Source organism: Candoia aspera, chromosome 4 (genome assembly GCF_035149785.1).
Source record: "Candoia aspera isolate rCanAsp1 chromosome 4, rCanAsp1.hap2, whole genome shotgun sequence".
In the NCBI taxonomy this organism is placed as follows: Eukaryota; Metazoa; Chordata; class Lepidosauria; order Squamata; family Boidae; genus Candoia; species Candoia aspera.
Window position 1 is genome coordinate 104,474,613 of NC_086156.1, and position 12,115 is coordinate 104,486,727.

At 41.6% G+C, this 12,115-nt stretch overlaps 1 protein-coding gene across 1 annotated transcript; it reads right to left on the bottom strand.

Annotated features, from left to right (window-relative positions):
* Window positions 1-10,391: 10,391 nt before the first annotated feature.
* On the bottom strand, window positions 10,392-11,339 carry LOC134496834 (vomeronasal type-2 receptor 26-like). Its single transcript, XM_063302547.1, has one exon. The coding sequence runs from the start codon at window positions 11,337-11,339 to the stop codon at window positions 10,392-10,394; it is 948 nt and encodes a 315-aa protein (XP_063158617.1).
* Window positions 11,340-12,115: the final 776 nt, after the last annotated feature.

The following is a 12,115-nucleotide window of genomic DNA, read 5'->3' on the forward strand; positions in this document are numbered from 1 at the left end:
CACCACACTAATTTTGACAAATATTGGTCCTGAACATTTCATTAATTATATTGTAAGACTTTTTTCCCACTGATTTTAGATTCGGACCATTTTAATCTATGGTGAGAAGATTGATCTCGTTTTGTGTGTGAAAATGCCTGTACTTGAAACAAAATGGATGAGTCAGAGATTCCCATGTAGCTCCTCACACTGTACTCAGACTATTGGGGAATTACTTGGGGAGATTCATGATATAAGAGTTGATACTTTTAATTTGTCTTTGCCACCCAACATGTTATTCAACATCAATTTGTAACTACTGTAGTATTTTATCTTGGCCCGGGAAATAGTTTTGACTCCTACTAATTGTTGCCATTTTCTTCTTTCCAATTTTACCTTACATAAACACCATCTAGCTTACTGAGTAATACAGATTTTGAATGAGGATCCGGGAAATGATTCCTGTTTTCTAAAAACTGCAAAAGATTTCTGTGAAATGCACATACCTGGGGAATCTTGTAGGCATTCAACATGTGGGCCATCTGGATGGAGTTTGGGGAGGTGAGGCCACCAAGGATAGCCAGCAGTGTCTTCTTCCTCCTTCTGAGACAACTGTAGTTGATGGGATTCCTTTCCCCCAGAAAGAGAAGATCTAAAATGTTCTTACTTGCTGTCTTTGGGTTAAAATAATTATCATAGACCTCCAATCCTAATGTGCTGTTAGGTAAAATTTTGTTGTTGTTGTTGATGTCATGAATGGCAAAAAAAAAGGAAAGAACTTGCTGGTAGTTTTTGGAGATCATGCTGAAATGGGGATTGAGAAGTTATGGAGATCATTCTATTAGTGCATTTCTTAGGATTTCCTTTGCTTAGGATTGCTGGAAAATTCTGTTCCTTATGGGGTGCCAGAAATCTACCCTCCACTCACATAAATATGATGAACTCTCCCAGTATTTGCCATATGAAAAAAAGACAAAGAATTCAGTGGGCCAATTTTAATGGGCTGGATGGGAGGGAAAGCAACTTAATATTACGAGATATTGGTTTGCATGATCAGTTCTCTAAAAATTTCTACTCAAAAGACAGAAAGAGACAAAACTCAGGGCAGTTATATTAATTAATTAGCAGATCCCCCTTCTGGGTTTTTTTGTGTCATCGTTTTGTGGTTGCTCTGCCTGCTGTCTTGTGAAATATATAACACCACCAAATTCTACACCCACCAAGGGGAAACATGGAGAAGGATTTTTCTACATTTGCCCATATTTTATCACCTTCTCTAAAGATGTAATGCATGCAATTCAGAGAAGAAAGATACCCACAGTCTTCCCATGAAGTCATCTGGTTGCACTCTGTAGCTGTAGAAGGACAAACCAGGAAACCCAAAGGAAAAATATCCCCCAAGAATCATTTTCTCTCTAGAGCTAGAAAATTCCCGTGAAGCACCCGGAGGCTGACTGCACAGGGGTGTCCAACTCTCACTGACAACATCAGGAAGGCAGAGGAGTAGCAAAATGTTTCTAGATGCCAGCAGACCCGCACCACTACGCCATCGGTTTGAGAACATGGTCAACATAGAAACGGGTCTCTAAACCATAAACAAGTATTTGTCTTGATAGGATCTAAAGGAAGCTATCCATGCAAGAGGAGAAAAAGGTGTATCAAATAAACAAACAAACAAACAAACAAATAGGATGTTTCCTTTTAATGCTGAATGTTCAGAACTTCAGCTGTCAGATCTTTTCCCTGCAAATAATCTCTAAAACCTTAGTGGCGCAAGGATGAATTAGGAGGACTCCTTGTAGAACGTAGCATCAAAGAATCTGGTGTTCATGGCTGAGTGTTACATTTTGCTTAGTAAGAGGCCTTTTTGCCACTTTCATCCTTCCAAAGAAACAGAAGTGAAACATAGTGATTTTGATAATTATAGGGCCAATGATAAAGTTCCTCAAGGTCCTCCAGTCCCTGTAGACTTATTTATTGCTAAGATTCAGGGGGCAATGAAAAACAAAAAGGAAACCTCCCTGAAAAACATCACGTCCAGGACTCCACAAACACCTTATTTCAAAGCCTGGGAGAAGATCCAGGTTTTTAAGGCCTTCTGGAACATCATTATGTGGAATCTAGAGAAATAAGGTTTACCTGACCCTTACCTACTTAGTTCAGGTACTTCTGTTGAGATTATACTGCAGTGTCCATTCAAGGTCCAACTTTCTCACTTGAGATTACTACCAGCCTCCTAAAGCCAACAGAAGCTGCCTTGGAAAGACTTCTGTGTGCTGTGATAACATGAGGACTTTCCCCTGAATATTCTAGCTACATCTAAAACTTTTTCCAGATCACTATGAAATCTCTGATTTTCCCAAATCGCCTGCTCCATTTCTGCATCTGATGAATTTTGTAAATTTATGATCCATGACACTTAATCGAGTAACGTTAAGAGCATAAAGTTAACTTAATCTTATATACTCTCTTAACTTGGCCAAATATTTATCACATCTCATGGGAGAAGAAGAAAAGAAATGTGAGAGGCTGAGCATATAGATCACCTAGAAAAAGAAAGGGAGGAGAGAGTAGCTCAAATGGTGGAATTTGGAGAGCTATTTTCTATTCTCAAGGACACTGAAGCCATTGGACAGGAGTCTCCATCACTGAGTAGCTGTACTCCTAGTAGAGAAGGCGTGCAGGACCCAATGGTAGGGATACAAAAATCCATACATTAAGTGAGGATGAGGACCTAGAGGCATTTTGTACTACCCTTGAATGTGTGGCACTGTCATGTTAATGGCCAAGGAGAGATTGGGTGGCCCAGTTGGCCCCATGTTTTCCAGGAAAGGTCCCATACAGATCTTCCTGCTCAGGAGGTGGTGGATTACAGGAAAATAAAACAGTGATTATGAAGTTATAAAGTACCCTTATAGGCAGAGATTCTGGGAATCTAAGTACCAGGCACAGGATCAAGTAAGAGAACTTTAGGCAAGGCCAGCAAACTACAGTAGCAAGACAATGGTTGCAGCCAGGGGGAGAGAGCGTGGAGGAAATTATGGATGAAATGGCTTCAGGACAATTCCTACAGATGCTGCCTAGTCCTGTTAGATTTTGGGTGCTAGAGTTTGGATGCAAGAGCAGGGATTGAGGCAGTCTCTCTAGCTAAAGATTAACTTGCAGCGGAAGAGCTGAGGAAGCTAGAAGGGGACAGGGAGAGGTTGGAAAAGGGAAGCAAAAAGGAGAGACGGAAAAAGGAGGTGCACATGGAAAGGCACCTCTTTCCAGTCTAAGGAGGTCAAACAAAGGCTAGTTCTACATCTCTGTATGATGTCCATGTCTGAACTGGGAAGCAGAGGGCAAACGGCACGTGTCCGTTCTGAGTCCCATGACTGGGTAGATGGCAGTTTGGGAGGGCAGCTTAGAATGCAGCAGTCAGGAGGATTGTGAGTCCCTGCCCAGCTTCCTCTCCCATAGGGATGTATGGGGGATTTTTCTCCAGGTGTTTTAATTCTCCACAGCCTCTAATTTTCCAACTTTTTCTTTCTTTCACTGTCTTGCCCAACCACATTCAATGTGGCCCCAATCTGATCAGACGGCTTGCTCATAGAGGATAAGTGAAGAAAGGACACAAAGAAACACAACACCAAATGCTTCTGTATATAGCCAAATTGTATTGATATCCCCAAAACACCAGAATGGAGAAGGGAGCTGGATAGTGGAGAAAAGCAGAGTCCCTTCCTTCCTTATTCCAGGGTTGGCAGTGCACTGTCCACAGAACCAGCAGATGGCATTTGCCGGTCATAAAATAACAACAGTTTTTAAGAGTGCAAACTCCATGAGTTTATCGAAGTCGGAGGCCCTGAAATCTTACCAGATGGTGCATTCTCAAAGCATCTCAGAAATTTTTAAACAATTGATTTTCTTAAGAGGGCACCCATGCCTTGGCACTAAAGCCTGGGATGGATGCTACAATCATGTTATGCCAAATTATTCAGAAGATCATCATTGACTCACGCTTTCTTTCTGGGAAAAAAATGAATGTTATGTACAACTGACTCTGAAGGGGGGGATGTGTCTTAAAATTGAGAATGAAGATATTTCAGTGGTGGACAGCTTCTGCCTTTTAGGATCAAGCATCGACAGTAAAGGAAAAAGCAGTCAAGAAATCTGCTACAGACTAGCGCCCGGTAGAGCAGCCATGAAGGCCTTGGGAAAGGTATTAAAAGCCGTGATGTGTGTCTACCTACAAAGATCAGAACTGTGCAAGCCACGGCATTCCCTGGAAAACTCCTTCTATGGGAGTGCACTTTAATGAAGCAGGATAGGAAGAGTATTGATGCTTTTAAACGTTGGTGTTGGAGAAGACTCCTGAGAATATCGTGAACAGCCCAGAAAACAAACCATAGATCATCAAAGGAATCAACCCAGAAATTTACCTTGCTCTGGACTTGTTTCCTATTCCTCCAACATTATATCATCTCAGTTTTTTATAAGGATTTTTATTATAAGGGTAAGTTTATAAGGATAAGTTTTTGATAAGGATTTCTATTGCTTTTTGTGCCTTTACGTAAACCATTTATAGTAAGCTACAAGGTAAAAGAAGAAGTTTCGGGGGGAACACAAACACATATGTATACAGATATGTTGTTGTTGTTTATTCGTTTAGTCGCTTCCGACTCTTCGTGACTTCATGGACCAGCCCACGCCAGAGCTTCCTGTCGGTCGTCAACACCCCCAGCTCCCCCAGGGACGGGTCCGTCACCTCTAGAATATCATCCATCCATCTTGCCCTTGGTCGGCCCCTCTTCCTTTTGCCTTCCACTCTCCCTAGCATCAGCATCTTCTCCAGGGTGTCCTGTCTTCTCATGATGTGGCCAAAGTATTTCAGTTTTGCCTTTAATATCATTCCCTCAAGTGAGCAGTCTGGCTTTATTTCCTGGAGGATGGACTGGTTGGATCTTCTTGCAGTCCAAGGCACTCTCAGAATTTTCCTCCAACACCACAGTTCAAAAGCATCGATCTTCCTTCGCTCAGCCTTCCTTATGGTCCAGCTCTCGCAGCCATATGTTACTACAGGGAACACCATTGCTTTAACTATGCGGGCCTTTGTTGTCAGTGTGATGTCTCTGGTCTTAACTATTTTATCGAGATTTGTCATTGCTCTTCTTCCAAGGATTAAGCGTCTTCTGATTTCCTGACTGCAGTCAGCATCCGCAGTAATCTTCACACCTAGGAATACAAAGTCTTTCACTGCTTCTACATTTTCTCCCTCTATTTGCCAGTTATCAATCAAGCTGGTTGCCATAATCTTGGTTTTTTTGAGGTTTAGCTGCAAACCAGCTTTTGCACTTTCTTCTTTCACCTTCATCATAAGGCTCCTCAGTTCCTCTTCACTTTCAGCCATCAAAGTGGTATCATATGCATATCTGAGATTGTTAATGTTTCTTCCAGAGATTTTAACTCCAGCCTTGGATTCCTCAAGGCCAGCTGGTCGCATGATGTGTTCTGCATACAAGTTGAATAGGTAGGGTGAGAGTGTACAGCCCTGCCGTACTCCTTTCCCAATCTTAAACCAGTCTGTTGTTCCATGGTCTGTTCTTACTGTTGCTACTTGGTCGTTATACAGATTCTTCAGGAGGCATACAAGATGACTTGGTATCCCCATACCACTAAGAACTTGCCACAATTTGTTATGGTCCACACAGTCAAAGGCTTTAGAATAGTCAATAAAACAGAAATAGATGTTTTTCTGAAACTCCCTGGCTTTTTCCATTATCCAGCGGATATTGGCAATTTGGTCTCTAGTTCCTCTGCCTTTTCTAAACCCAGCTTGTACGTCTGGCAATTCTCGCTCCATGAACTGCTGAAGTCTACCTTGCAGGATCTTGAGCATTACCTTACTGGCATGTGAAATGAGTGCCACTGTTCGATAGTTTGAACATTCTTTAGTGTTTCCCTTTTTTGGTATGGGGATATAAGTTGATTTTTTCCAGTCTGATGGCCATTCTTGTGTTTTCCAAATTTGCTGGCATATAGCATGCATTACCTTGACAGCATCATCTTGCAAGATTTTGAACAGTTCAGCTGGGATGCCGTCTTCTCCTGTTGCCTTGTTATTAGCAATGCTTCTTAAGGCCCACTCAACCTCACTCTTCAGGATGTCTGGCTCTAGCTCACCGACCACACTGTCAAAGCTATCCCCGATATTGTTATCCTTCCTATACAGGTTTTCTGTATATTCTTGCCACCTTTTCTTGATCTCTTCTTCTTCTGTTAGGTCCTTGCCATCTTTGTTTTTGATCATACCCATTTTTGCCTGGAATTTACCTCCAATGTTTCTAATTTTCTGGAAGAGGTCTCTTGTCCTTCCTATTCTATTGTCTTCTTCCACTTCTGCGCATTGCTTGTTTAAAAATAACTCCTTATCTCTTCTGGCTAACCTCTGGAATTTTGCATTTAATTGGGCATATCTCCCCCTATCACTGTTGCCTTTTGCTTTCCTTCTTTCTTGGGCTACTTCTAGTGTCTCAGCAGACAGCCATTTTGCCTTCTTGGTTTTCTCTTTCTTTGGGATGTATTTTGTTGCCGCCTCCTGAACAATGCTGCCAACTTCTGTCCAGAGTTCTTCCGGGACCCTATCTACTAAGTCCAGTCCCTTAAATCTATTCTTCACCTCCACTGCATATTCCTTAGGAATATTAGTGAGCTCATATCTAGCTGATCTGTGGGTCTTCCCTAATCTCTTTAGTCTGATCCTAAATTGTGCAAGAAGAAGTTCATGATCTGAACTACAGTCAACTCCAGGCCTTGTTTTTATGGACTGTACAGATGTCCGCCACCTTTGGCTGCAAAGGATGTAATCAATCTGATTTCGGTGTTGTCCATCTGGTGAAGTCCATGTATAAAGCCGTCTCTTAGGTTGTTGGAAGAGAGTGTTTGTTATGCAGAGTGAATTGTCTTCGCAAAATTCTATCAGCCTGTGTCCTGCTTCGTTTTGTTCTCCCAGGCCATAGAACATACAGATATAGTATGGCATATTTTTTATTTATATACTGTAGGTACTCTGCATGTTGTGACCACCACACAAAACAGCTAATGGATTCTAAAATGCCCTGAATCCCAAGAATGAATTCAGGGTGACACCTCTACTGTGTTCTTTCTCCTCCCCCTACCCCCAATTTCCTTTTCAAAATCATCAGTATATTGCACAAATGCAAAGACATCATTTGTCTTTGCAAGTGGGGGAAAAGTCACAGTATTAAGGATTATATGTGAACTACTTCAAGATTAATAAGAGAAACAAATGCTCCCCAGGAAAATGTTCAAGAACAGGTACTTGGATTGGACTGCTAAGATACCTTCCTCGTCAGATGTTCCTTTTTATTTAAATGTGGCCTCAAGACAATGATGTAGCACTTGGGGAGAAAGATGCAGCCCAAGAGGCCAGCGGTAGAGGCCAAGATGGAGAAGATCTCCACAGCCACCATGTATTTTTCCTTCGTGCTCAGATAAACAGGGAGGAAGGAAACCCAAACACTGCAAAATGGGGGTGTCCCAGAGCAGAATGAGGATGATTGCCACCATAATGGTGGCCGCAGAAAAGAAAAGGGCAAAGAAAATGAGAATCATTCCTAAGGGCTCCCTGAAGGACAAATAGATGAACATTTTGGAGAGGCATTGATTGTTTTCCCCATTGGAATAGTGATCCTCTGGGCATCTTTGACATTGCTCTGCATCTGAAACCAAGGAAGAATTTACAAATACATAGGAAGGGTTCCAATTCACCCAGCCTTTACAATCATCTTTTTCTATTTATCAGCCAAGCCTGTGTGTAAATAGGTAAATAGTCAGCTGTCTTTCTATAACTTCGTCTAGGTTAATTTGTCCTTTCTCCATTCCATAAAAGAACAATTTCACAAGCCATTGAAAGAGATAATGTAATGATTGCACAAAATGTTTATTTTTAAAAAGCTGGTCTCACTAAACCCACTTTACTCTGAATGTATGTGAGTAAATTCATCCATGTATCATGCTACATCTTATTTTAGTCAGACATTTTGCTACTCCTTATTAAAGCCCTCTGAAAAAGAGAATATATTCCCCTACGTTAGCAAATAAACCAAAACCTCTTTTGCTTAATTCAGGTAATGTGGTTATCCATGTATGAACATTCGAGGTAATTCAGTCTAAGTTCTTAAGAGCACCACTTTGTGTCCCTTGATGATGTAGCTGGGTTGTGTGTCAACAGGAGCCCATAAGAGGACTCTAAGATTGAAATAGTAGCTAAAACTAACATGGGGGGGGGTGTCAGATCTCAGTCCCACTTAATGCTTGCGAATAAGACTGACTCCTCATTGAAAGAAAGCACAGCTTTAAACCAGGCCTCTTGTGGATTTTCAGATCTGAGTCAGAGGGCCATGAAGCAGCATGTCCTGGATGGAAGAGTGATCTGGCTGCGCAGGAAAAATACATCTTCTAATATTAATCAGAATTGGCAGTCGAATTATTTTTGAGAAGAGAAACCCTAATATTCAGGAAACCTGGGATGCTCAAGCACACAAACTAATACATCTTCCTGCTACAACCGCACACCGCCTGAAGACACACCTGCCGAAACTGGTGATTCCACACAATGGCACTTTCCCTGATGGTGAACTTTTTGCCATGAGGGGCTTTGGAGTCCATCCTCCCAATCTGGACTTTCTGGAAGGACTGATTTTGGAACGTGGCCAGGTTGAAGATGTCGTATCCTGAGTCAGAGTCCCCCTCTTCATCAAAACAGATTTCATCTCCCACACTATTGTTAAAACGCACATGTCTCAGGAAGTAGTGAAGCTGGATTGGAGGGAGGGCAAAATTCAGGAAGGTAAATCAGAGGCTAGATCAGGTAACCAGAGATGGGATAAAATTATCTCACTACTTTCTAGGCAAGAGAGCATTAAAATTAGAGGAAAATAGATATAGTGGTTAAAAAATTATGAGTACATCAAAAAGGGTGAAACCATTTAATTTTACTGGCAGATTCTCAGAAATTGGATTAGGTCAGTGGGAATGAAGGAGAAGTGAACTGTGACAAGGTTAGGAATGCTTGACCATCAACTGCACGCCTATAACGCTTCCGGTGATATATTCCCCTTCGTTCCTCACAATACAAATACCTTTTCTTTCTCCTGGGGGGAAAGAACTAGCAATTTAGGGTTCCTTCTAAAACTGTCATTCAGAGAATTTACTTCTGATTTCCTCCGTTAGCACTAGTGTGTCTTATGAATGGCTGAGAAGTTCTGCATGTCTGATCTCATCATCCATTTAAAATGCTGAGATTTGGGCAGCCAATGGAGGTCTGATTCTAGGCCATATTGAGAATTAAGGGACAGATGTGCCTTTTTGCTTGTTTTATCACGTCAGAGCCCCGGAATGGGAAATCAAGGCACGTACCTGCCAAGGTTGAATTTCCCTGGGATTATGTTTGTTCTGAATCCTTTGGAAGACCAGTGTTGCTCTTGCTGAATGCAGAGAGTACAAAGCATGTGCCACAGAATAAACCCCATTGTAGATATTGTAGCTCTCTCCAGACATTTTCATTTCAAACACAGAGCCGGGGAGTCTCCCTAGTTCTTCCTTCCCTGTGTAGTTTTTTTGTTTTTTTCCTAGATGCTGATCATGCTGGGGGAATGAACAGAGAAATGCAGCACTCCAGAAGTGATAGATAAAAGGAAAGGAATGAGTGAAAGGATTTATCCTCTCAAGAAACTCCTGAAATCCTGGCACTGTGTTTGTGTGGAGTGAGAAAAATAAACTACCATTGAAGGACCACAATGGGAATTTAAACCAAGAAAATACAGCAGTGACCTCCCAGTTAGCAGTTATGATCCACACTCTATGATCCAATGGATTATTATGGAGAAATTCAAAGATTTGCAGCAGCATCTGAAGACCCATCATAGAGTGGAAATCTCCATAAACGAGGAGCACATTGATTTTGAGCTTTGAGATAGCGGTTTCTATCTCTCCTAGCCTTTCAATAAAGGAAAGTTGATATACTGTGAAAGTTTTCATTATTGGGATGGTTTTCATCAAAGCTAGGCAGATGTTATTCTGAAAGAGCTTTGGCTGGAGAAATCCTCGAAATGCAATGATCTTCCACGTTCCCACTACAGATAATTCTTTGTGAAATAGTCATGGCCAAAGATCATGCCTGGGGACATTAGGATGAAGTTTAATAGTACAACCATAGAACTCCAGTAGAACCACAACAGAATAATCCTTAGGTTCTAGAAAAGAAAGCATTTTACTTGGTTTGATATTAATTATGAAGTCTTACTATTAAGCACTATACAGTATTCAAGCCACACAATTTCCTTCCACTTTAAAAAGGGAAACAAACGAAAGGAGCTTTTTCTATGAAGCTTCAGTCAGCAACATGTATTTTACGCTTGAAGTCTCCTCCTCGTCAGATGTTCTTTTGTGTTCAAATGTGGCTTGTAGACAATGATGTAGCACTTGGGGAGAAAGATGCAGCCCAGGAGGCCAGCAGTAGAGGCCAAGATGGAGAAGATCTCCACAGCCACCATGTATTTTCCTTTGGTGCTCAGATAGGAGGGGATGAAGGACACCCAAACGCTGCAAAACACAAGCATGCTGAAGGTGATCAGCTTGGCTTCGTTGAAAGTATCAGGCAGCTTCCTAGCAAAGAAAGCCACAGCAAAGCTGATGCTGGCCAGAAGCCCCAGGTAGCCCAGGACAATGTACCACATGATCTCTGATCCTTCGTTGCATTGCACTATGATCTTATCTGTCAGGGAATGCATGTCCAACTCTGGAAAGGGAGGAGACGTGGCCAGCCACACCGCACAGAAGCCCATTTGAATGAAAGAACAGAAGACAATGACGAATCCTGCCAGTCTTTTCCCTACCCACTTCCTCATCCGGTTTCCTGGCTTGGTGGCTAGAAAGGCAAGAACGACCGTAATGGTTTTGGCCAAGATGCAGGAAACGGAGATGGAAAAAACAGTGCCAAACAGTGTTTGCCGGAGAAAGCAGGTCACTTCTCCAGGCCAACCAATGAACAGAAAGGAGCAAAGAAAGCAAAGGAAGAGTGAGGAAAGCAGGGCACACGTGATGCTTCTATTGTTGGCTTTGACAACGGGGGTTTCCCAGTGCAGAATAAGGATGATTGCCACCATAATGGGGGTTGCTGAAAAGAAAAGAACAAAGGAAGTCAGGATGATTCCTAAGGGTTCCCTGAAGGACAAGAAGCTGAACCTTTTGGGGAGGCACTTCTCTTTTTCTGCATTGGAATAGTGATCCTCTGGGCATCTCTCACATTGGTCTGCATCTGAAATAAAGGAATAAGGCCCTGTAATTTCCAAATGCATAGAAAGAGTTCCAATTCAGACACCCTTTACAATCATTCTTTTCTATTTAACAGGACAGGATGCTGTGTTATAGTAAACAGGTACATATTCAGCTGTGTTTCCATAAAATTGCCTAGATTAATTTTTCTTTTCACATTCCACTAAAGAACAAAGAACTGAATGTCACAAATCATATATGGAGATGGTGTAATGAATACACAAATTTATTTTTTTTAAACTCGTCTACCACACAAACACAGCCCACGATGCTCTGAATTTATGAGTAAACTTATCCATTTAGAGTGCTACACTTTTTCTTAGCCAGTGGTTGAGAATACCCCATTCAACCCCTGTGGAAAATGAATATATTCCTCTACGTTAGCAAATAAACCAAACCCCCTTTTTTCTTCATGCAGGTCATATGACTACACTTTCCATGAGACAGCTTGTTTTTCAACACTGTTTATGCATCGATTTGTAGGGGACAAAATAAGAATAATTAGGAATGGTATTCAATCATCTAATACCCTGAAAAAGCAAGGAAAAAATATTTCATCTTTTGCACAAAACACTTCGAATGCAGTCATCAGAATTGCCAGCCACCAAAACTATGGAAATAAATTTCTTCCAACTTCAATCACATTTTTAGGGCCAAAGTGCCAAGCTTAAACCCTTGTGGAAAACAACGTTGCTCTAATTGTGCCTAGAAAGTTGTATGAACATTGGAGCTAATTCAGTCCAAGTTCTTAAGAGCACCACTTTGTGTGCCTTGATGCTGTAGCTGGGTCGGGTGTCAA

Bases quoted from the DNA above. Each gene is read 5' to 3' on its own strand.
- LOC134496834 (XM_063302547.1), bottom strand. From the start codon at position 11,339: ATGCATTTGGAAATTACAGGGCCTTATTCCTTTATTTCAGATGCAGAC.